The 25,573-nt window shown below is 38.2% G+C and overlaps 1 protein-coding gene across 1 annotated transcript in view; it reads left to right on the top strand.

Annotated features, from left to right (window-relative positions):
• The window catches only part of Cask (calcium/calmodulin dependent serine protein kinase), a 340,530-nt gene that overhangs the window by 303,686 nt on the left and 11,271 nt on the right, over positions 1 to 25,573 (top strand). The window contains exons 14-24 of the mRNA XM_031372099.1: positions 56 to 134; positions 2,287 to 2,372; positions 4,401 to 4,469; positions 6,967 to 7,035; positions 8,426 to 8,461; positions 10,036 to 10,232; positions 12,864 to 12,979; positions 19,767 to 19,847; positions 19,942 to 20,022; positions 23,763 to 23,965; positions 25,338 to 25,457. Coding sequence (XP_031227959.1) covers positions 56 to 134; positions 2,287 to 2,372; positions 4,401 to 4,469; positions 6,967 to 7,035; positions 8,426 to 8,461; positions 10,036 to 10,232; positions 12,864 to 12,979; positions 19,767 to 19,847; positions 19,942 to 20,022; positions 23,763 to 23,965; positions 25,338 to 25,457 — 1,137 coding nt within the window. The remainder of the gene's footprint in view (positions 1 to 55; positions 135 to 2,286; positions 2,373 to 4,400; positions 4,470 to 6,966; positions 7,036 to 8,425; positions 8,462 to 10,035; positions 10,233 to 12,863; positions 12,980 to 19,766; positions 19,848 to 19,941; positions 20,023 to 23,762; positions 23,966 to 25,337; positions 25,458 to 25,573) is intronic.

Raw genomic sequence — 25,573 nt, 5'->3', positions numbered from 1 at the left:
ATAAAATAGTGCTTTCATTTAATTGTATCCTTACCAACTTTGTTTTCTTTAACAGGGAATCACTTTGAAAATGAATGAGCTAAATCATTGTATTGTTGCAAGAATCATGCATGGGGGTATGATTCACAGGCAAGGTGAGTGCCACCTGTGATTCTTTCTTTTACCTTCCTTAATTCTTCCTAGACCTCTGATGGAAGTAGATTCTTTTATGATTCACATAAAAGAGCTGTTTGTCTTTTGAGTTTCAGTTATTGTAGACCTCGTTCCTAAATTCCATCCCCACCACTAGAAATGAAACAAAACCTCCAAGTACTGTTTTATCTGTATCCCATCAATTTTGATATGTAACAATTTTTTATGATTCATTTGTCATCGTCTAACATTTCTATTACACTTTTATTGGCCCATAAGTTATTTAGCAGGCTTTTTAAAAAGATATTTATTTATTTTATTTGTATGAGTACACTGTAGCTGTCTTCAGACACCCCAGAAGAGGGCATCAGCTCTCATGACAGATGGTTGTGAGCCATCATGTGGTTGCCGTGAACTGAACTCAGGACCTCTGGAAGAGCAGTCAGTGCTCTTAACCGCTGAGCCATCTCTCCAGCCCTAGAAGTATTTTTATTTACCATTTTTAAAGAGAATTTTTTAGACCTGTTTCTGTAATTTACTTCTAACTTAATTGCATTGTGGTCAGAGTGTATGGTCTCTATGACACCATTACTCAAAGCTTTGTTAAGACCTTCCCTCATGGCAATACACTTTAAACATTTTTATGAGGCCGGGCGGTGGTGGCTCATGCCTTTAATCCCAGCACTTGGGAAGCAGAGGCAGGCGGATTTCTGAGTTCGAGGCCAGCCTGGTCGACAGAGTGAGTTCCAGGACAGCCAGGGTTACTCAGAGAAACCCTGTCTCAAAAAAAAAAAAAAAAAACATTTTTATGAATATATGTTTATGAAGAACCTTTACTTTTCAATTGTTGCATACAGAGTTCCCAACTGGCTTGGTGTTGTTAATGTTTTTGTTCAAATCTTTTATGTGTTGATTAATTTTTTTGTATGCTTGACCCACAAATACTTCATAAAATGTCCATTTATCATAGTAGAGTATCTCAGTGTCTATTTATAAATCTCTCTTTGGACTTAAATATTTGACTATATGAATTAGGTACATGGGCCTCAAACTCACTATGCAGCCAAGGGTGACCTTAAACTTGTAATCCTCCTGCCTCTACCTCCTGAGTGCTGGGATTAAGGCCATGCACTATTGTGACCAGTCTTAATCATTATTTTTAATAGAATAGTTCATTAATATTCAATGTGATGATTCTACTGTTTTGCTTTCCTTGGTCTTTTTTTTTGAGATTTTCGTTTTGTTATCCCTCTAGCTTCTAATTTCAGCACCCTATTTCTGTGATACTGGTGCTTACCTAGAAATTTTAACTTTCCATATATTAAAGTTAAACAGTGGCTTTATGTTTATTTATTTCTATGTAAACATACACGCACACACAAATGTTCACACGTACACATGCCACAGTGTACAGGTAGAGGTCAGGGCGCAATCTGGGGGAATCAATTCTCCTTCCACCATATGGGTTCCAAGGATTGAACATAGATTATCAGACTTGGTGAAAAAACCTTTTGCTTCTGGCCCAGATTTCTTTTTATGTATCTTATTCTTCCTGAATCTATGTAGTAATGCTTTCATCAGTTCAAGAAAATATTCATCCAATCAAACATTGCCTCTTCTTCATTCTCTTTGTTCTTTCTGAATTTCAATTAGATGTACATTAAACACTCCTTATGCCATAGCGTTTTTATATTTTTTTCTTGTTTCCTGGTTTCTTTGTCTTTATTTCTGTGACCTTAAGTGATCCTTTGTTATATCTTCAAGTTCATTGAAACCCTCCTCAGCCATGTCTGAATTCTTATTCATTATAATCCATGTATTAGCTTATATCATCATTTATGTTTTTGTTTTGAAGTAGTAGTCATTTTCTTTATTTTCAGTTATGGCTGCTCATACCTGATAGTCTCTTATTGGGTGGTCAACAAATTTCTTTGGCCACCCATCAAAAATGTGCTTTCTGCAAGTAAATGTATCTATTTGGATGGTTTTATTACACAAAAGAGAAGTAATTCTACAGCTAAATGTGGTCCTGTCTCTGAATCACAGGCTTTTAGATCTGTAATTTATTTTTGTATTATATTGCTACCTTTCACTTTTCATTATTGTAAAAGTTTTTACTCCATTCATGTTTATAGTCATGTATGATTTTCTTAGGTACACTTCATGTTGGTGATGAAATCCGAGAAATCAATGGCATCAGTGTCGCTAACCAAACAGTGGAACAGCTACAAAAAATGCTTGTAAGCCAATGGAAGTTTGCCCTTCTGTAACATTAATTTTTAGTTCATTAGCCTAGATTTTTATTTTTAATTACATTTATTTAATTTGTGTTTTGGAGTGGCTGTGGATGCACACATACCCCTACCTACGTGTGGTTCAGAGGACAGTTTGAAAAAGTTTCTTCTCTGCTTCCTCCATTTGGGTCCCAGGGATTGAACTCAAGTCATCAAGCTTGGTGGCAAATGCCTTCACATGCTGAGCCATCTTTTTTTACTATTATATTTTTAATTAAAATATAATTACAACATTTCCCTACTTCCCCTTTCTCCCTCTAACCCCTTCTATATACCATTCCCTCAATCTCTCTCATTCGTGGAATCTTTTTCTTTTAATTGTTGCATGCATATCTAGATGTTTACACATATAAGTACAACATGCCGAGTCCATTAAGTGTCCCTTGTATGTACATGCTTTCAGAGCTAAACACTTAGAATTGGATGACCAGGTGGGAGGCTCATCCCTGGGAACAACTACTTCTCCCTCTAAACCTTCCTTAGTTGCCTGTAGTTCTTTGTCCAGGAGTAGGGCCCCATGAGATTTCCCCTTTCACAATTGCATGTCTACTGGTCTTCTCATTGTATAGGTCCTGTTGCTGAGCCATCTTGATAGCTCTATTAACTTATTTTGTTAAAAACACACACACACACACACACACATAGGGGCTCAGTGGGTAAAAGCACTTGTCAGAGTAACTGAGTCTGGATGCCACATCCATGTAACAGGCAAAGCATGGTCTCACCTGCCTGTAACCACAGCATTATGTCTGGTAGAGACATGAGGATAGCTGGGGCTTACTAGCCAGCAGCCTAGCTCAAGGTTCAGTGAGAGATCCTGTATCAGAGAAATAAGGTAAAGAATAATGGAGCAAAATACCCAACATTCTCTTCTGACCTCCACAAGCACATACACATGGGTGCTGGCACCTGTATATACACACATGTTCCTACACCGAACATACATACAGTGACTAAGGTATCCCTACTCATACCTAGCACACACACTAAATAAATAGATATAAAGAAAGCAAACCTAATAGTTCTTCAGTCATAATCAGTACTTCTTGTACCATCATTTATGTGATGCTGAACTTGTGCACTATTCATTAAACACTGACAACCAGGAAAATGCGCCAGCTGCAGTGGAGTTTGGAACAATTTTGCCTGCCTTTAGCAGTGTGAGTCTGCACACTGCTATCCTTCCTTGGTTTCTTACCAACAAGATATTTACAGAACAATCTCCCCAGTACATACTTAGTGTGAACTAGTGTCTCACTGACCTCAAAAGGCTCCTGACATTAGCACCATCAGAAACCTCTTTAGCTGAGTCATGGCCAGCTGTAGTGTCTTGTTCTACAGCACAAAGAAGAGGAAGGTAACTGTAGGCCAGGCTATACTCGAAAAAAAAAAATCTGTACTGAAATTAGGCCTTCAATAAAAAGCATTGACATCTGTTGACAGACTCCCATCTGTAGCAAACAGAGGGAAGCATTTGTTTTATGCCTTGAGTCCTTCCTGCTACAGTGCAGCAGCTTCTCATGCAATGAGTATCCCAGGCTTGCCATAATAAAAAATAATGCCAGAATTAATAAAGTATAAAAGCAATTTTATGGTGATAGCATCTAAGAGTAGCATATTAAATAGGATTTTTATGTAAGCGCTTAGTCTCTTCTTCAGTTCAGTGTATAGTCATTTTTGTAAGGCATGTCATTTCGACTCTTTTGTATTCATGTTGTACAAAAGATAACCATCAGAGATCTTGGAGACCATCCATTGCTGATACAAGACAGTCAGCCTTGACTTCGAGGGACATTTCCCAGAAACCTCTACCAGTAACCTGAGTGTTTCCTGTTTTATAATTAGGGGTTTTTTTAGGGCTGTGTGCTGTCAGGTGGTGTATACTGATTGCACCCACATGTTTGGAGTGGTTTCTTCTGTGTTTTTGTGTTCAACATGTGTTTGCATGAGAACTCTCCTCTTTTCTTCCCCCAGAGGGAAATGCGAGGGAGTATAACCTTCAAGATTGTGCCAAGCTACCGCACTCAGTCTTCGTCCTGTGAGGTAATAAGTCTAACAAGCCTCCCCCTCCTCCAGCCTCCCCCATCTCCTCTGAGTTCTTAACTAACTGTCTGCTGATGGCTGAATGTTTTTGCTTTCTGGGAAATTGTTTCTGCCTGTGCTGTTAGATCACTGCACACCAATTTTACAACAAAGATAACGGAACAGAGGAGGTCCCACCCACCTCCTCAGCCCTACTTCCATGCAGATATCTTCAGCCTTTTTGCAGCAAAATCGAAGCCAAATATAGAAAAACTACAGTAACATAAAGCTTGATAAGAAAAAGAAAGAAAGAAATCCCTGAGGCAAAAAATACAGCAGTGTTCCCAGGAAGTCAATTCACTTCCCTTGTTAAGACATCCTACGGGTAGTTCTTCTTTCCAAGAGTCAATTTCTGTTGAGATATCAGTGTTCAAATGAGTGACAGGTCTTGCGATGAGACCCTGACTGACTTCACTGAAAGGACACAGGCTCCTGTGACCTTTCTGCATATCTGAAGTGGGAAATGACCTTTTGTAGAATAACATTCCCCACGTTTCTGAAAACAGATTATCCTCTGGCAATTAGAACTCTTTCAATCTATGGGGTTATTTTTTTTTTTTGTTTTATTTTGCTCATTATAGTCAAAAATCTATTTTTTCTATATTGGGAGACATAAATTATCATAACAGAATCATTCTTTGGTTGTAGCACATTCAGTTCAAGTGTTATTTATTGAACCTTATTTTTAAAATTTCCCTGTGGCTCTTCCAAGTATGTTAATATGAAGTATAAGAGCTGGGAGTATAGCACAGTGAATGCTTGCTTGGCATGTGTGAGTCCCTCACTGCAAATAAATAGATATGAAGTGTACATTTTCTAAAGCTAAGTTTTAAGGGCTGGTAGCTGACTTATTGGATCTATGCTTAAGAAAATTTGAAAGAAAGATTACACTTTTCAGGTCTACAGTGGTGCTACAAACTTCACAAGAAAACAAGTACAGGTTCAAGTATATTTTTAATTGTCAATTAAAGTATCATATTTTATTGGGTCTTGAGCTCCTCTTGGTGAGTTCCTACAGAATGTCAATTAGTAATATATTTAAAAAATACACAGCACTGCTCCAGCTTCAAGATTCAGAGCATTAAGTTTTGTTACTTAGAGTATAAACCTGTCAGGGAAAAGAGGGAATGGCATGCTTACATACATGTTTGTATAAATAATTCTAAATATTCTAGAGCCATAGGTTCCTCACAGCATTTCTCATTTGTTGAAGACATTGAATAAATAGATTGGATTGGGAGTGGGGCTAACCAGAAGATATTGTTAGTTATGAATACAAGTTTTTCCCTTTTGTTTTAAGTTGTTGAACTAGTTTGAGGGAGACACCAGTATTATACATATAAATTCTACACCTTTAAATATTTGAAACAAATTATTTCCTCCTCTTACTCTGTTCACCCCCAACATAGAAACACAACTTCTTTTCAACCCACCTGGATTGGACTCTTCTTAGCTAGGGCAAGGCTTCTCTAATGAAGGCTCTCATCCGCTTCCCTCAGACCCTATCTCTACTAATTTGAATCGCTAAGGGTGACAAATAGAGATCAATTTACTACATAATGTTTGAGAATGTTCCTCTAAAGGATCTCATTCTATTTCAGGCTAACCAATTCCAGAAGTATCCTTTCAGTATCCTAGAGAGAAACATATCTTTTGAACAGAAGTCGATATAGAACTCTATACATGAAATGTCTTAAAGGACTTAATTTCTTCTTCTGATAGTTCTTTTTATTAAAGTTGACTTGGACACTAAGGAACAGAACCTGAAAAGGATTCAGAGTGGGTTGAGCAGCAAAGAGTGTGGGCTCCTGGGAAATTTGGCCAGAAATAGAGCATTATTGCTTGGAGTCACTGTCTTACTTAGTCTGCTAAAATGTTACAAAGAAAGAGATTTGCTTTCTGGTGCAGCTTTCTCTTTTTACCCCATTAGTAATATTTATTCTAGAAAGGTCTAAGATGATTACAATATGTAAAGTCTTTCTCTTAGGCTCATTTACTTTCAGTGGACTTCTTTGGTAATCCTTGACACTGGGGTACCTAAGAATAATAAACTACTTCTCAAACCCATTCTTTAACCTATTCTTTAATACAAAACTAGGCAGTTGAGATCTTTAGTACAATAGCACTATAATATTTATCATTGTGTGCCCTTTGATAAGGTTTTAATATCACTGTCCTGAGGTCCCAATAAAAAAGCAAAGATTGTAGAATTTGGGATACGGGAAAAGAATAATCATTAATCAATGACAGCACAGCCCTCACTTATAATATGGGAATCTTCAAACTGAAAAAAAAGTATTTTCATACTTCTGTGAAATCATGTAAGTCAGTCAGCATGTCACCTTTTATAGCATTAACCTCAGAGGAAATAGTCGTCAGACTGTGGTTGGGACTGTTGATGTGAATATCTGTTTCTATGCTAGTGCTCTGTGTTAATGAACCTTGTGTCTTATTTCAGAGAGATTCCCCCTCCACTTCCAGGCAGTCCCCTGCTAATGGTCATAGCAGCACTAACAATTCTGTTTCGGTAAGAACTCTAGCTGCACACAGCCAAGTGTGACGATTTTGTTGGTGCTCACCTGCCATGAGTGTTTAGTTCCATGTGTTCAGTGGAAAGATTGTCTTCTGCAGATGTACACGGCTACTGCAGCAGCAGCCTTGCAGTTGACTCCTGGAAAATCTTCCTCAACATTTCCTTCTCCTTAAAAACCAGCCACATTTGAAGAAATGTAGTGCAATGCTATAGTTGTTCTAAAAATACCTCTCATCCACCCCACCAATACGTATGGCTGCTCAAAGGATGTAACTAGAAATGTGTTTAAATTTCTTTAAGAATTTTTTAATTTAAAAATGATAAATGTAAGGGATTTTGCAGAATAAGCATTTGGGTGTTCTTGGGCTTCATAGTTTTCCATTCTGAGGGATTTCAGCAACATCTTTTAGTTTCCGCTATCTAAGTTTACGAATTGGTGTGCCCTCTTGTTATTGTGGTACGTGCACATATTTTTGTGAATTTTAAGCCTTGCCTGGATATGAAAAGCAAAAGGAACTGGCTTCAAACTGCACTTAAGCCACGCTGGTATCACATCTTTAACACAAAGTACATATTTGACTTAAACTTGGAAAGTTGCCATTTTTCAGAACTCTACATTTTGGATTATAGAAAGAATTGTTTACCAATCAGAAGCATTTATGTGCATGGGTTTGCAGGTTTGGGAGATACTCAAATCTTCTCTTAAGTTGCTGATGCTGCTGCCTGTCACCCAGGCTGCAATTATGAGACCTCTAAGAATGCAGCAGTGTTGCCTTTTGTTCTGACTTTTAATTTGCCCTTTAAGAATATATCAACTTTCTTATCCAATCAAATCATTAGTCATTCAAAGATCATCTCAAATGGAATGATATCCCAAGTATCTAAGTAAGAAAAATTGTATGAGAAAATTGTTTATAATTGTTTTTCCAATGTGAACCTAGGTTCTCAAAGAATTCCTTTTTAACATTAACATATAATGCTATTAAGATGGTAAAAATCCATAGAGCCATTAAAATTTTCAAAATATAAACGGTTGCAATGATGAAGTCGAAAAGGGCAACCGTTCTTTTGTGCTCAGGGGGTTTTTTAATAGGCTGTTTGAACCGCAGTGGCTTTTGTGTTGAAGATGCTGAGTTGTTTCTTAAGAACACATTTTCTCTCTGCTTCAACTTACCTGCTTTCTTCAGCTTGCTGCTAAATGGCCTGGGTTTGATTTTTTTTTCCTAATAACTCAACATTTCTAAGAAATGTAATGATGTATATGATCTCTTTACAACTTAAATCTAGTTCATTTTTAACCATATTGTAACAGAAACACACAAATTACTTTGTACTCTTGACAAGTAAATGAAAATTTTTCTCCTGGGTTGGCTTTATTCTACAGGACTTGCCATCAACCACCCAACCAAAAGGACGACAGGTGAATAGATACCTCTATAGAAACTTCTCTAAACCAAGCTAATAGCTGATCCTTTATTAACCCTTTCCATTCCATAATGTCTGCATTTTGGACCATAACATTTGAGCATTGAAAGCTTGTACCATTTCATTTTAACACATTATACATGACTAATTCTCTATAAAGATTTTTTCCTCACATCTCTGTAGCTGTGATGGTTATTTTAATTACAACCTGATCATTTTTTGCTGGCAGTAAAGAGGTTTTGGCCTTAGAGAGTCTTTCCTCCCTCTGGTGCATACAAAATTCATAGAATTCTAAGTATAACTAAAAGTCATGCCCTAATGAACAATTTAAGGCACTTCTTTAAAATTGAAAGCTGAATTAAAATAAATTTCTATTTGTCTGTGTGTCTAAAAGTTACATACGATGAAACACAGCATCAGTACCTTGGTCTTCACCCTAATATGCCTATGCTAGTTTAGAAATGCTAAGCACTGTCCAGCATCAGCAAGTAGCTTTCAAGCAGACAGCATTTTTAAAGCATACATTTTAGGTACAAATGCAGAGATTTATTAATTTTAAGGGCTGGGTTGCTAAAATGAAACATCACACAATAGTTCCAAAGCCTTCAGGTTGGTTTTACAGTGACTTAAATGGGACATTCAAGCTTAATATCAATAGATAGAATCAAGAGAATGTTTTAATTGAAATGTAATGTAAAAAAATACTAAATCTGATTTTAAGTTAAGAATTGTATAAATTAATGATTAGTAGAATATCCCCACAGTTTAGTCTCAGGATTTCATAACTGGGGCAACCTTGGATATATAGTGCCTTATTTTAAAGCACCTAGAATTCCAGTCATTCATCAAATACTGCTGTGTTATAACCCATCTGCTAATGTGTCTCCTCAATTCACACACCATAAAGCTCTGGACCTTGAACCATGCATGCTTTAATGCTCTGTGCTGATTTCAAGTGTTACATTGTCAAAGCAGGGGTTTAGATTCATATTTATTTTCCCAGAAAAGTAAAGCACAAATACAAAGCCAAAATCTCTCTAAAGAAATAAAGCTATATTTTGAACATTTTAATATTGTTTGGGTTACATATAGCTCTATCCACAGTGTATAGACATACTGCCAGTTGTCATGAAAGCATGGCTTCCAGTGTCATGAAAGCAAGATCCCAACCCAGAGATCTTACTACTTTACCCTGAGTACTAGTCTCTATGCCTTAAAGGATGCCTCATGGTCATGACAATGTATCCATACCGTCACTATGGCCATAGCAAGTTTTAAAATTGATGAGCTTAATTAACACACCTATTCTATTACTAAAAGCAGAATTTATTCAACAAGTATTTTAAGTGTCCCAAATATAAACAGCAAAACTGAAGTTCTATGCATCAGATATGGCACCCTGTTTCTAGTGGTAGATGTTTCTTGTGTCCTACCTCCATACATCATTTCAGCTTTCACCATCTGATGTCCTATTGTGTTGTCAATGTTGATGTGTGGTTATTAGAGTAGCATTCACTGTTTTTCTTCACATCACTGTGTCCTCCGTTCTTACAAACTCCTGTTTTATAGATCTATGTAAGAGCACAATTTGAATATGATCCAGCCAAGGATGACCTCATCCCCTGCAAAGAAGCTGGCATCCGGTTCCGAGTTGGTGACATCATCCAGATTATTAGTAAGGATGACCACAACTGGTGGCAGGGTAAACTGGAAAACTCCAAAAATGGAACTGCAGGTCTCATTCCTTCTCCTGAACTTCAGGAATGGTATGTTTTTGTTATTTTATGGTGAAACTGAGCCCTCTCTTCCAGTTCTCAATTTTGTATTTCATATTATAAAACCTGCTTGATAAGTCCTTTTCTTTGGTAACTATATAAATTCCAGTTGTCTAAGATCAAATCCAAAAATTAGTTGTCCAAGACTTAATCTTCAGCTTAGAGTCAGATACTGGTTCTAGTTAGATCCACACTTTCTATGTAAGGAAAAGAGGGAGGAGACAAGCTGAATGGCTAGCTTCAGATCTTTTGGGCAGAGCCTTCAACTCCTACAAACTGTTCTAGTCTTTTTAGAATGGCCTTTTCTTCCAGAAGTATCCCTCAGTATCCTTTCATGACCATCCTACCCCAACATCAGGAAAAAAATCTTCAAGTGCCATGATTCAATGTCACTTGAGGTATTTAAAAATGAAGCCTGGTCCACTGTTCAGAGAAAGGATAATCAGAAGCATTGTTCTTGGCCTTGCCATTCTTTAAGAATGTTTTTTCTGAGTTGGGGGCTGTATAACTCAGAAGTAGATGTTTGCCTGGTATACCCTAGGCTCCATCCACAGAACAAGAGACAGAGTCAGGGAAAGATGACCTATTCTGTTAGAAGGCTTAAGCTGTAGAGCAGGATAAAATCAGACAGGCATTTTAGACCCCATTTAACTGAGAGAAGACAGGATGTGTATCGTCTATTAAAAGTCCATAAATCTACCCTCTTAAATATTTGCCCAATATCTACCAGAAATCTACTACAAAAAAAGGGTAATTTAATACCTAGGTTTTGTTTTATATAACAAAAGTTAACCTGCCAAAACCTGGAATTCTGCCACTCCCTAACCTATACCCTGCAAAAATACTTGAACTTAGTTAAAAGTAACCAAAAATATTAAATCTGTAAATATTTCCTCTTTTTTACCAGTCCTTCTCACTATTAAATAGTTTTCTTGGTTAATCTCTTTGGCTTGATTGCCCCTTTCAGCTATCTCATGTTCCCTAAAACTATTCTTCCATTTAAAGTATTAAAGTAGATGAGGGCTTCAGACGCCATGCTACAAATGGGAAAATGGAGCCCAAACAGAGAAGCAACAGACTGCCATCTGGCACTGTTTTTCACTCTGATCTTGTGCAAACAGTTTAACATAAGCAGGAGGAAAGCAGTTTCTAAGTCTGATGCTGCTGCTGTGAATGCTACATTTCACAATAATGTCTTCTGGAGAGCATTCACATTATGAGCATTTATTCAGAATAATCATGATGGACTGGGGATGTAGTAGCTCAGGTGGTGAAACTCTGGGTGTGATTCCCACCACCGAATAAAATGGGTATGGTGGTGCAGGCCTGCAGTCCAGCATTTGGGAGGCTTAGACAGGATGCTCAGAAGGTCAGGGTCATCTTTAGTTACACAGAGTTTGAGGCCAGCCTCAGATACAGGGGCTGTATTGGAAAAAGTGTTAAGGGAAGAAAAACAATAATTACATAGATTCCAGGTTTCTTTCTAGTTAGAGCAGAGACATAAATCATGGTGCCCTTAGTCCTCTGCAGAAATCTGAAGAAGCTGCATTGGGAAAAGGTTTGCTTCTTGTCTCTGCTGGAGTCTAGACTGTTCAGATCAATCTTTCTGCTACAAAGAAAAAATGCTGCAGAAAATAAAGGGGTATTTTGTTTTGCTTTATTTTTTAATGAGCTTGAAAGCACTGAATAACTCAAAGGGTACTGGAGAACTCAACAATCAGGTCCTCTATGAGGACCTTTCATCAAAGCCTTAGAGTACCAAGTATCCCATCTTACCAAGAAGGCATTCACAATTATGCCAGAGAACCAAGAGTAAGACCACACAGGCTTAAGGAAAATGGACATTCTGTCAGGAACCCTTCCTTACATTGTTAGAACTACAAAAGTTGGTATACCAGAGATAAGAAAAACAGGCTGTAGCATGGTAGCATATACCTGTAATCCCAGCACTCAGGAGGATTTGTGAGTCCAGTCTTACTTTTTAATATAGCCTGCTAGGACAATTGAGTATCTAAGATACAAACTAACTGGTAGGAAGCAGGGGTTCTTAACAAAAGAGACTGGATTCCTACTTCACATGATAAGCACAAAAAAAATTCTTACACGATAAAATATGAAAACAAAACTATAAACTTTAAGATTCCTGTGCAATTTGTGACTCTGTTTAGTTTGTCAGAAATAATGCTTGGGTTGATATGTGAAAAATTCCTAGAAACATGCCTAATACTAAGCACTAAGCACTTAAAACAAGCTAATACATAACAAATCCAGGATGCAAAACAGGCCTGCCTTGATTCACAATCCCCTGATCATCACCCTGAATCTCACAACCAGATGAGACTTCTGACCCTTATTATCAGCTAATGTGGGCTCAAGGAATACATCAGTTTTAACATAAGCCTGTAGTCTTAAACCATTTCTAAGAAGTTGTCATGAAAGCCAAAAAAACCTCTTTATGTCCATGATTTCAAGAACTGAGAAGGAATAGACATCCTATTGTGTGTAGCCTTCAAATGATTTTTTGTCTTTTCTCAACATAAAACTATGCGTTAACTTTGTTGGATTTCTCCCCCCTTCTTCCTTTCTTCCTTACATTCCTTCCTTCCTTTCTTTGTGTACTAGGCGAGTAGCTTGCATTGCCATGGAGAAGACCAAACAAGAGCAGCAGGCCAGCTGTACTTGGTTTGGCAAGAAAAAGAAGCAGTACAAAGATAAATATTTGGCAAAGCACAATGCAGGTAGGAAAAGCATGTCTGTTTCTGAGGCTGGGTCAAACATCTCCAAGACCTAAGCAGATATTTGCTCTTCAGAGCTCTCTTTCCAGAACATTGTATCCTATGAGACCTTGACCAACTTGCAGATGCATTAAGAACCCCTGCCTCCTACCAGTTAGTTTGCAGAGCTCTACTTTCTAGGACAAAGGTGCTGTTTGGAGGTAGTATTCCTCTATGATGAAAGGAACTCAGCATGCTAAATCCTCCCTTGAGAAATAAATGCTGTGGTATGCTGAGTCCCTGGGGTTCTCTCTGGCAGAGAGAGATTGACCTTAGGAGGCTAACCCTCCCTTCTAGTTCCTCTTGGCCCTTGGATTTGGACCCATGACAAATATTAGAAATGATACACAGAAGGGCTGTACTATGGAGGGTTCTGTAGCTGATTTGAAAGGGCATGGGTAAGAAGGATACTAACTTGGGTTGGTTTCTGTGACTATTCACCTTCCCCCATTTTATGTACTTTTAAGTTCTCAAAAACACAAGGTGATTTTAGCTAGGCCTTCCCTCCCCTCTGTCTGTATTGAAGCTGGGGTTGACTGATTCCTGGGGTTCATTGTTATGTTAAAAACTGAAATGCATACCAATGTGTGATTGGTTTTTGCACTTGAATTCCCAGAAGACTCACAGGATGACATTTAAGGTGAAAGAAAATATGTGATGGTATACTTAATTTCCATGACTTCTCAATGTAACTTCTTCAATAAGGGACTTTTACTGAGAAACTAAAAGCTGGCATTAGCTTAGTTCCCAAGATTTCAGAAATAACTCCAAACTATCAACCATGTGGTCCCAAAAAGTCAAATGACTACAGCCATCCATATGCAATTCAGTCTATCTATCTCTGAGAAATCTAGAAAGCCGCTTTCTCTGTGCAGCATTCTAGCATGCATTAGCATGTGCTAGAAAAGTTCTTCTGAATTCTCCTTTCTTTCTTTCCTTTTTTTTTTTTTTTTTTTTTTTTTTTTTTTTTTTTTTTTTTTTTTTTTTTTTTGGTTTGTTCGAGACAGGGTTTCTCTGTGTAGCCCTGCTGTCCTGGAGCTCACTCTGTAGACCAGGCTGGCCTCGAACTCAGAAATCCGCCTGCCTCTGCCTCCCAAGTGTTGGGATTAAAGGCGTGCGCCACCACCGCCAGGTGAATTCTCCTTTCTTAACCAGAAATTAAATGTAAGCATTTCTGAACTGCTGTGTAATACAGAATGAATGTGACTTTCCACATGAATTAAGTTGGAATGGCTCAATTAAATAAGGGCTCTTTCACTTCCCGCCAGTTACATTATGCACCCTCTTATTCCTGTTGTATTACCACAGTGCACAGTGGCTTTTGTGTATGTTTCATAAAGGAAAGAAATATGTAAAGCCAAGTATCTTAATAGATAGACTCTAGCAACCACTCTTTCAAGTGGCACTGTTTGAAAATCTGTATATTATCAGTAGAAGTTAGCTTAGCTGGAGATCTCAGCCCTTATTACCAAGTCTTCTTAGTTGCCTTCTCTTTTTCTGTCTGCTTTCACCAGACTAACACACAGGAGATCAGCTAAATCTAAATCACATTAGTTAAATGCAAAACAGTTAATCAGCTGGGGATGTTTATCAATAGTAAAGTGCTTGCCTAGCATATGCAAGGCCCTAGGTTTCATCCGCAGCATTCATTTGTGTAGTGTTAAATGATACATAAATACTGATGACACTCAAATTAATTTAAACCTAGAAAAACAAAGAAATAGCTGGGTAAATCTGCTAATATGTATTTAGTTTTATAATCTACTAATTGGAAGGAGTGTAAGCATCAGTATTCAATTTGTCAATATTCTTTAACTTGGTTCTGAGGATAATTAAGTGAATTGGTCAGAAAACTTGACCTCTCCAACTGTTGACAAAGACTTAATCAAATCATTTGTTGCCAGAGAATCAACATCCAATCTGACAGCTAGTTGTTCTCATTTCCTGTGGTTCGTGTTTTCTGTTCTTGGAACACTGGGGCATCACTGTGCTTCTTCCATCATACCCATTTGGATTCCCAGTGGTCATTGTGAACTATACCTGCAAATGTGATTATCAGCCTAATAGGCAACCTGAGACAAGACCATTAGTTCACCCAAGGAAGTGTATGACTTGGTCACTTAGCTCGCTGAAGCCCTCATACCAAGCAATCAGGTTAGCCAGTAAAGGTGGTTCTTTCTAATGCTAAACCTCACTGAATCTAAGGTTCTCTCATTACTCAGCCTGGCCAAAAGGTACTCTCATGGTAACATCTGAGGAATCTTGCAGTACCCTGTGTCTTGGGCTATAGCTCTCTGAGAAACACTCCCTGTCACAGTTGGAAAGTATTTATCCTTTGGCCTGACATTCCCATTTCTCAAACCATGTGCCAAAGTTCTCAAAACTGAAGAAAAATAATCTTAGTTGCACAGGGGACAGGGTCAACACTCTTTTTGTTGCCCTTAGTGTTTTCCTAGCTATTGACCTCTTCTAGGCATCCAAATAGTCCTACTCGTGTTTGAGGGATTGTCCTACCTGACTATGTTTATCTGGCTGCCTTCAAAGGAATCTGAGTACCTTGGAAGGAAGGTCCTTGCAAAGCCACTGATGTTTCTAAACCTTTGTGTTTCTGCTTGTCTGTCAGTCTCTAGACATAAAATTGCTGTCAGGGTTCTTTCCCCTGCAGAGTCATGAGCTCTCCTTCCTTTATGTATCCTGGCCTACCTGCAGTATACTTGCCCAACTAAGTTTAGCATTTCTTTCTGTCACCATCTCTTCAGCACCCCTCTACTTTATCAATGAATGTTTCCTTCTTATTTATCCTAAAATCCAGAAGAACACATTGCTTATTACATTATAAGAGACCAGACTTTGTCTGTTTTGGCTAGGATGAGATTCCCTCATGAATTATTAGATTGCCCATATAAAGAATTGCTGTAAAATACTATTAGCCTCTATCTATGCTATGACAACTTTGAAATAGTATATTCTTTCATAGCAACAACTAGCCAGCTACTTACAGATCAAATAATACAGCTCAAGGATTTCTTTCAGAAACTGACTATGAAATACAGCAACTCTGTTCTTTCTATGGTATGCAGTAATTCAAAATAATTCAAAATAAGACTATGGGTTTTGTTACCCATCTTATCTTACAATCACAGTTGGAAATTACTTGTATCATCAAGTAAAATAAAGACTAGAGACTTTATCAACAGCACCAAGAATAGAAATCATCACATCCAAATCTATTTTCTTTATCACCAGGAAAATTCTCACATCTAGTTAAAACAGAATTCTGCTTTAGCTGCATAGCCTACATCATACATAGTATAGTTGCATAAATAAATTTTATTATACACAGTATTTAAATAAGTTTATGATACCATATTTGAAAGTTAGGTGATGTAACATAAAACTTTGGGTTTTCAACATCCCTTGGCAAAATAATGAATGCAACATCACTAAGCCACTTCCTTTCTTTTGGAGTATGGGTTGCTGATGTCCATTTTAGATGAACATTTCATTCCCTATTACCCCTGCATACCCACATGCCCCAGCCTTATTGCCTGGCTCCCTTCATTCAACCACTTTAGCTGTCTTCCAGTACAGACATGCAGGATCCATTCCGGGCTATTGCCACTAGTTGAAATTCATTCTTAAGAGTTTTTGATTTGGGGTTAGTTTGTTTGTGGTTTTGTTTTGTCTTTGGGGGCTTTTTTGTGCAATATTTGAAGCTACCTACAGCCTTTCAGATGGAGGCAAGGATTTAATGTTAACTGCTTGTTTTTTTCCTGCCAATATAGTTGCTTAAATACTTAAGCTTACTAGGAAACCAGAGAAATATAAACAAAGTATGTCCAGCAGTATTTCTAAATTCCTAGGAATAAATCATATTATGGTATTGTAATATTTATATGAAATATGATTTCTACAAGCTCGTTAGACCTTTATATGCATCTGATGCGAACAGTCCTGCCACCTGCTAGACCTGTACTCTGGAGGCACTGAGCTTCTTAAGCCCAAGACTTCAAGAGGTCACTTTTAGTTTAAGTTACTGACTTAAACTTTTTAACAAATTATGAAGTCTATATTAATTTTTTTAGTGTGAGCCATCAAAACAGTGATATTTAGTGTCCTGAAAATACTGCTTATATATGAACTTAGAGGATTTCTGGAATAGTATTCATAGTTACATTTAAATTATGCTTAATACTACAAACTGTCCTAAAGAAAAGTGGCATATAACCTCACTGACATTGGCAATTTTTTTAATAATAAGAGTAGGGATTTAGGTATAGCTTGGTGATAGAGTACATTATTAGCATGTGCAAGGTTTGAGCCCAAGCTCCATAAAATATAATAATAAGATAATAGGCACACATAATTAGGAACCACAGATGATACAGGAATGAACAAAGTAAAAAATGAAAGACCCCTTCATTTGTTCTCTCTAAGGATGGTTTCTTATCATTCACACATAAAATTTCCATATACATGCTAGCATATAAAATCCACTGGCTTTCATATAAAGGTATGATTGAATTTGTATTAAAATGAGTTTGTTTCTTAATGTGATTTATTTACCTTGTGTTTAAAATATTGCATGATAAAGTTTATTTTGTGCCTATTATACTTTTATTTTACTAATATATAAAAAGTCATATTTCAATGACCCCTGTACATTTTTCATGCTGTCTCACTCCCAATGGCCTCTGTGCATGTAAGTAACCTGTTGAATAACTATGCCTCCGTGTTTTTAATGATTTCATTTTATTAAGCCCTTTTTCTTTATCAAGCAATTTAAACCCTTCATAAGTTCAGTCTTTAATTACTCTTTTCAAATATCCTGTTTTGTTTTGCTTTGCTTTGTTCTGTTTTGTATCACAATCCTATGACTACCTGACAATTTTATTTAAACCAGAGTAACCTTTTCATGCTGCTCATTCATGGTTCAAATTCTAATGTTCAACCTATCTGTTGCTTCGTTTGTGGTGTATTGACTGTTAATCCCTAACTCGTGTACTTTTAGACAATGCCAAAAACATAAATAAGCAAGACTCAAGTTAGGGTTCTCTAGAGGGTGAGAGGGGTGTCTCCCTTTCAGAAAACCTTGTATCATAATCATCTTGTGCTTTTATAAAACACTTGATGGTGTTAATAGTTTAAAACACATCAGCTTGTTGCTGTACTTCTTCCCAAAAGCACACTTTTCCTTGAGGGACATAGTATTCAGGGCAATAGGTACAGAAAGCCATGCCGTAAGCACTCCTGCCTTTACTTCTGTGGTTCCCATCATTCCATTCCCACTGCAGCACAGTGAGGTAGCTCTACCACAGGGAGTCTCATGTTCATTTTTATTTTGTGACCATGACATCCTACAAATGTTTCTCTAATATAAGCTATTGCTAGAGAATATGGTATAAAGATTTTTTACTTAACTTTTATAGAGTTGAGCTATCCAAAGAAAAGAAATGCACAAAAAAACATTAATATGCACTAATCTTTATTTTAATATCCTATTCCTTTCTCTATATATTTTAAGAATGATGCTTTTGTTCATTTTCGTGTTTGTGATCTATTGTATTCCATGGATCTTTCTTACATTATAACGTTTTGCTGCTGTGCAGATCACAAGTGAAAAGGACTGAGCTGATTCTCAAGGTCATGTGGCCATATCATTGCAGGGAGCAGAAGCTCTCTGAATGATTCAACCATAGAATCCATTTCACTGGATTATTTCACCCACTTAAAATCCTGGGAGAACTCAATATTTTAAGAAGAAACTTCACTGTGTACTAGGGATGGGAGTCAGGGATACAGGAAACACAGATGTAGCCTCTCAGCTTTCTCAGGAAAATTTTCAAACATGTATGAGAATCAGACCCCATTGAACTTCAACGGCAATGATAATTCACTGTGGTAACTTCCCCATATTGCTTGAAATTGTTCTCATCATAGTGTTGATAAGAGGCAGGTTTCAGAAACATATTTTTAAGTATTTCTCTGTCTATAACATACTTCCTCTAAGCTCAGACTGTCCATGATTATTTCCATCCTGTTCATCCTGATTTACCACATAGCTTCCTCTATAATTAATGGCTGACATAGTTTCTGGGACAGGAATGCATGCTTCTCTACTTAAAATTCCAAGACCTCAGTTATAGTACAGTTTGTGAAATGGTCAATTAAAAGCTTGTAAAAATCCTTCCAGAACTTGGCTTTAACAGATTCTAACATGCCACCTTCATCAAATTGTAAGAAGTAATAAAGAGCAGTCCCATGAACTACAAACTGGATGACCATGCATTTCTCACCCATCTCTGGAAGTGCTACAGCTGGCCCTCCCTCGCTTGACTTCAGTTGCACCATGCTCCACTTGTGTTGGTTGCTGCCCATAGACTCTTTCTTTTTAGTATTGCCGATTTCTTAGAATTGTGAAAATATGAACAGCATGTGGTTCTGAGTGAATTCAAATGGTTTGTTACAATTCTGCATGAAAAAAATGATCACATGATATCCTCTAGAATCGGACTTTCCTGCATGTACTCATTGTATCTTTGGTTGTTCCTAGTTCTTGAGTCATTTTCGTGGGCTTAAAAATGACACTTTCTCCCATAATGGCACTATGAATTAAATCACATGTAAGCTTCATGTCATAAGCGGGATTTGTGGTGTTACTGTAACTTAATTTTTCCAATAAAATTATAACTCACTTACATGAGCTATCCATTCCATAAACTTACCTTTCTTCTAAATGTTTGTGTTTTAGTGTTTGATCAATTAGATCTTGTCACATATGAAGAAGTAGTCAAACTGCCAGCATTCAAAAGGAAAACATTAGTCTTATTAGGTAAGTTTAGCTGTATACTTATTCCTACCTCCAAACTGTTTTACAAATGTTATTACTAGTTGTTAATTTTTCCATTGTTTACAAAATCACATAGGTGCACATGGTGTTGGAAGAAGACACATAAAAAATACCCTCATCACAAAGCACCCGGACCGCTTTGCATACCCCATTCCACGTAAGCGATGGATCAATCTCTTTGAATTCTTTTTCTCCTATCACATTCTTATCACTGCAATGTGCATATTCTAATTACCAAAATGGTAACTCTTTACTCTAGGAAATTTGTAAAATCTAAAACAAAAGCAGTAAAAATATAAGGTTATTCCAACTCCATTTTTTCCAAATTCTAAGTACTCCATAGCGAGTTGCAGCATTAGTCCAGTCCATTTTGTTTGTAACCTCATTTTTCCAAGCATATGTTATAAACATTATCTAGGATGATTCTTTGAAAAAATAAGCTTTAACTGTTTTCTAATTTCTCTGATACAACCATGTTCCCTCCACTCATTATCTATATTGTTGACTTCTTATCACTCTTAAAGCCCAGTCCATGTCCTGTCTGTTGTTTGAAAAAAGGAATTCGGATCTGCAGTATTTTTTCAATCTCCCTGACTAGTCTATTTCATGTTGTCAACCTCTTGCCCTCTTATATTTCCTCAACTGTAAAATGAAATAACTCCATGGTTGTAAAATGGATTCAAGAGTATGCCTATGAAGCAGGTGGTGGCTAAGTCATAGCTATCTGAGCTATCATTTCATTGTTTATATCATTATTCTAAAGGTTAATATTCCAGTTCCCAAAAACTATCCAGAAATGAGGTCTCTGTTCAGGTTAGCAGAGCAAATGAAGAATGATTCTAGAGCTCCAAAAGTAACCAGGGACGGTAGCACATACCTATAATCCAGTGCTCAGGAGGCAGAGACAACAGAACCCCTGTAAGTTTGAGGCCGGCCAGGGCTACATTTCAAACCCATGCCTCCAAAAAACAAACCAAAAAAGAACAACAGGAAAAAAATATCAAGACTTTTGTCTTCCTGCTGGGTGCTCATAAGCAAGGTCAGTGTGCACCTCAGAGAGCCAGGAAGCTTCAGAAGTCCACAAATTAGTATACAAAAGGCTTATCAAGTATTGCAACTGGTGTTCCTGAAATTTTATACTCAGGCATTTTGAAATGTTTTCTCAGTTTTCATGTCTATATCATGAATATAATGAGTTTGGGTAATGTTTAGTTTCATCTTGATCACATAGCAGGTAGACTTAGTGGTTATTAAATGCCTAGTTAACTAGTTCAATTTGAAAACTTACTTTTGATGGCATCAGCCATTTCTTTTTTGATCCCAGATGCATAGGCACTCTACATTACCTGAGGTAGCTGAAGATTAGGTATGCCAACTTCAGCTTTTGGCGTAACTGGAGAAAGCATTCTTTCTAGAAAGTATTCATCATAAAATACTTTCTATGAAAGTATTCATAGCATAAATTTGTCTTTATTCAAGGAATGAAGCAGTACAAAAGAAGTGGTTAAAAGATAAGAGAACAAAAGCAGGGAGGAAAAAGGGGGAGTGAAGACAGAGAAAAGTATGTGTGTGCACATGTGCATGCATTCACACACCCATGTGCATGTAATCTAAAACAACAATTTAAAAGGCACTAAGTGATTTTGGCTCACAATTCAGAGGTGGCAGTCCACAGGTGGCTTGCTCACTCCATTGCTGTAAACCTGTGGGCACAGAATACCATGATTGGCAAAAGCTTATAGCTAAGCAAAGATACTTACCTCATGGCAACCAGGAAACAGAGGAGCCAGGTTAGGAATGCAGTGCCCAAAAAAATTCCCTCATTGATGAACTATTTCCTCCAACTAGATCCTACCTCCAAATGCTACTACCCCCTAGTAATGCCACCAAGTTATGAATCCATGAGCAAATTAATCCACTGATTATTAGGATAAAGCCCTCTTGATCTAGTTATTGATCAATGACTGGATGCACTAGAAACCATGCCTTTAACATGTGAGCATTTAGGGGGGACATTTTGTTTCTAAACCATAACACCAATTTTCCCAGTTTGTTTAACTGCAGTATATTCTGCATATTGGCACTTAACTTTAGTGTACACTGACATGGGAGGTGACAAACCCTTTCTTTTTGAGTCTTTGAAGACCACATAACCCCTGCCAGAACTACTCATCTCTGCCACTGAAGAATGAAAATAGCCCTAGACAGACTTTCAACAAATATGCATGATTATGTTTCAATAAAACGTTAAGGCAGAGGCTGGAGAAATGGCTCAGCAATTAAGAGCACTTGCTGCTCTAGTGGAAGACTCAGGTGTGGTTCCCAGTACACACATGTGAGCTCACAGTAGTCTATAACTCCAGTTCCAGAGGATCTATTGCCCTCATCTTGCCTCTGTAGACACTAGGCACACACATGGGCACAGGTATACATGTAGACAAAATACTCCCGCACATAAAATAAAAATAAGTCTTAAAAACAAAACTTTAAAGGAAAGCAGCCACAGTGGTACACACCTGTAACCCTAGCACTTGGGAGGCTGAGACAAAAGGATTGCTATAGATTTGAGTCCAGCAAGAGCAACATACCAAGTCAGAAGCTAGCCAGGGCTACAAAGCAAAACCTTATCTCAAAAAAACAAACCAAAACACACACACACACACACACACACCTCTAAAAGACAATTTGGCCTATAAACCAATTCACAACTCCTTGCCTCACCTTTTGTTTTAGTTCTTCTGTGATAATCATAGCCACATCTCTTTAATCTCATTTGTTTTAAGTATGGTGTGTGTCTTTTGCTGTATTCTAGCATCCTCATTTATGAAGTGGTATAGGCTAACATTTTCAACATCTGAGCTGTCCAATACAGTAGTCCTTGGTGGCTCTTCAGCCATCGAAATGTGGCTCATGAGACTAAGAAACTGGACAATTTCACTATCACTCATTTAAATGAGAATAAGCACGTGTAGTTGTCCACTCTTTTATTCTTTCTTCTTTTTGCAAGGGACCAACTTAAGGATAGTGAGTTATGTTAATCTTGGGCCACCCTATTAGTGATAGTTCTATTGTTGTGATAAAATATAACCAGAGTAACTTATAGAGAAAGGACTTTGTTTGGGCTTACAGTTCCAGAGTGAGAAGACTCATAGCAGGGGAGGCATAGCAGCAGGAGCAAGAAGCTGAGAGATCACATTTCCAACCTCAAAAACAAAGCAGAGAGAGCAAACTGGAAGTGGGGGAAGGCTCTGAAGTCTCCAAGCCTGTCTTATGTGATATACTTTCTCTAGCAAGGCTCACCCTCCCCAAACAGTTCCACCCACAGGAGACCAAATATTCAAATACCTGACCCTATAGGGCCATTTTTTCATTCAGAACACCACAGTCACTTCATGTCTTTCCTCCCACGAAAGATGTCACAACACTGAAATATTCACCAAACAATTAGAAAAAGCAGCTGATATGCTGATATGCACAAATAAATATGGTTTTTAAATTTCTTTGTTTTAAAATCTGCAATGTTACTGGAGATAGGAACAAGTGATATGTGACACTCTAAAGAAACAACAGCCTTTTTTTCCCTTTGGACAGAGTCTCTGGGTATCCCAGGCTGGCCTTGACCATGTAATCTTCCTGTTGCCACCTCCCAGGTGATGACATTGCAGCTGTGTGCTGTCATTAAGTTGTGGCCTAATGAACTTTTAAGAAACAATTAAGGAGCTAAGTTTCTAGAGCTCAGTGGTAGAGTACTTGCCTAACATACACAAAAACCTAAATCTCATGCTCACGTGTGCACACACAGACACACACACGCAGAGTGATTAAGTTGAATAAGTCCATTGGTAATATAGTTCACCAGTCCAGCTGTTTAAACCTCTCATGAACGGAACTTTGCAGATACAACCAGACCTCCAAAGAAAGATGAAGAAAATGGCAAGAACTATTACTTTGTATCTCATGACCAAATGATGCAAGACATCTCAAATAATGAATACTTGGAGTATGGAAGCCATGAGGATGCAATGTATGGGACAAAACTGGAAACCATTCGGAAAATCCACGAGCAGGGGCTGATTGCAATTCTGGACGTGGAGCCTCAGGTAATGTCCGAGCCACCCTGAACCCACTCCATCTTGCCTGCATGCTCATAAACTCAGATTCTGGAATCCAAAATTCCATCAGAAAGTTTTGGGTCACAGAAGTAATTCTCTAAGCTTAAGTACTCAAGACCTCCTGGGTCACCAGTCTAGGATGCAAACTAACCTGTCACTGAACTCAGCATACACAGCATGCGTTTAAGAAGCAAATTATTCTCTTCTACAGCTTATACTCAGAAACTCGGTGAAATACCCATTTGGGCCTGTGCCTGCCAGAAATCCTCCACTGACCTGACCTCAGGATAAGGTTCTGGCAGTTGTTATCATGGCAGCCCACCTCTCTTCTGGTACAGCCATGCTGGACCAGTAGAACGTCTGCCAATATCTTACATTGATCACTTGTAAGAAACTGATCCTGAGGTCTGGATGTGAAACAGCTATAGCTTAATAAAAGCAAGTGTGAGTGAGGCCAGTGTTAGATGGAGTGGGGATTAAGAGCCCAGGTGACTCTCATCATCTGCTATTTCCTTTCCTGAGAGAGAAATGGACTCCAAGAGGACTGAAAAAGGAGCTAGATCCAAAGATGGTTGATTTAGTGATTTTGTAACCAAGTCTTACGTAGGAAGCAGTAGCAATGATGGAACTTGAGAAAGAGAAAGGTGAAGACTTCACATAGGTATTGGCATTATCTTAGCTCAGCAGTAGGGTGGGCACATGCTTAGTATGAACAAGCAAAACAGACATGCTGACTGGCAGGCTAATTTTTCATGCCTGAGCATAAGCCAAGTAGAAATGAGGCTTAAAGCACAAGGAAAAGGACTCAGGAATGATAGACATCAAAGGCGGTTACAGGCCAGGCCAGTAGGGACTCTTAAGTGACTCAGATCTGCCATTTCTCAGATGGATCTATACTTACACCTTTCACCACTTAGATGAGAATGGGCGTACCACCTGGTAAGATATGGAGACATGCTCCTGGTTGAGCAGACTCTGCTTCAGCAGGAGGAAGCTTATGTACCTGTCCCAGGCCGGGAAAATCCCAGTTGAAAGGCCACTGCATGAGACTTGCTCTCATAGCCATCCCTAAGTGCTAAAACAGTCTGTGTGACCTGGGCCCTGATGGCTCAGTTTCTGGGGTCCAAGATTCTAACCCATGGCCAATAGGTTCATCCATTTCCAGCCCAGCACCAAGTGGGGTTCTTATACTCAGAAGTTTGGAAATCGCAGTGAGATCTGGTTAGGGGCTAGGGAGGAGTACGACAGTAGGATAACCACTGTAGTTTACTTAACGGTTAACTTGGACCTATAGAGAACTAAATATGATAATGTGTAACGCAGATTGATCTTTGTTTAACTACTAATCCCTCCTTACTAGGGATTGGAAAAATCTTCTGGCCAGGGGTGGCTAGAGGCAAAGTCTCAATCCTGGTCCTGGTCTTCGACATCCTCTCCTTGGGTTCCACACTGGTCTTCACCTGAACGTCGTTTTCTGCTGGTAGTAATGTCTCTAGCAGTATGCTGGCTGCAGGGCTCCTCAGATCCCTCTGCATTACCTCAGGCCACTTCCAAGGGCTTTCTGCCTTCCCTGCTGCTGCTGCTGCTGCCACCGCC

The sequence above is a fragment of the Mastomys coucha genome, chromosome X, assembly GCF_008632895.1.
Source record: "Mastomys coucha isolate ucsf_1 chromosome X, UCSF_Mcou_1, whole genome shotgun sequence".
Taxonomy (NCBI): domain Eukaryota; kingdom Metazoa; phylum Chordata; class Mammalia; order Rodentia; family Muridae; genus Mastomys; species Mastomys coucha.
The sequence above is the reverse complement of the archived record's forward strand: the minus strand, read 5'-3'. Positions and strand labels throughout refer to the sequence as shown.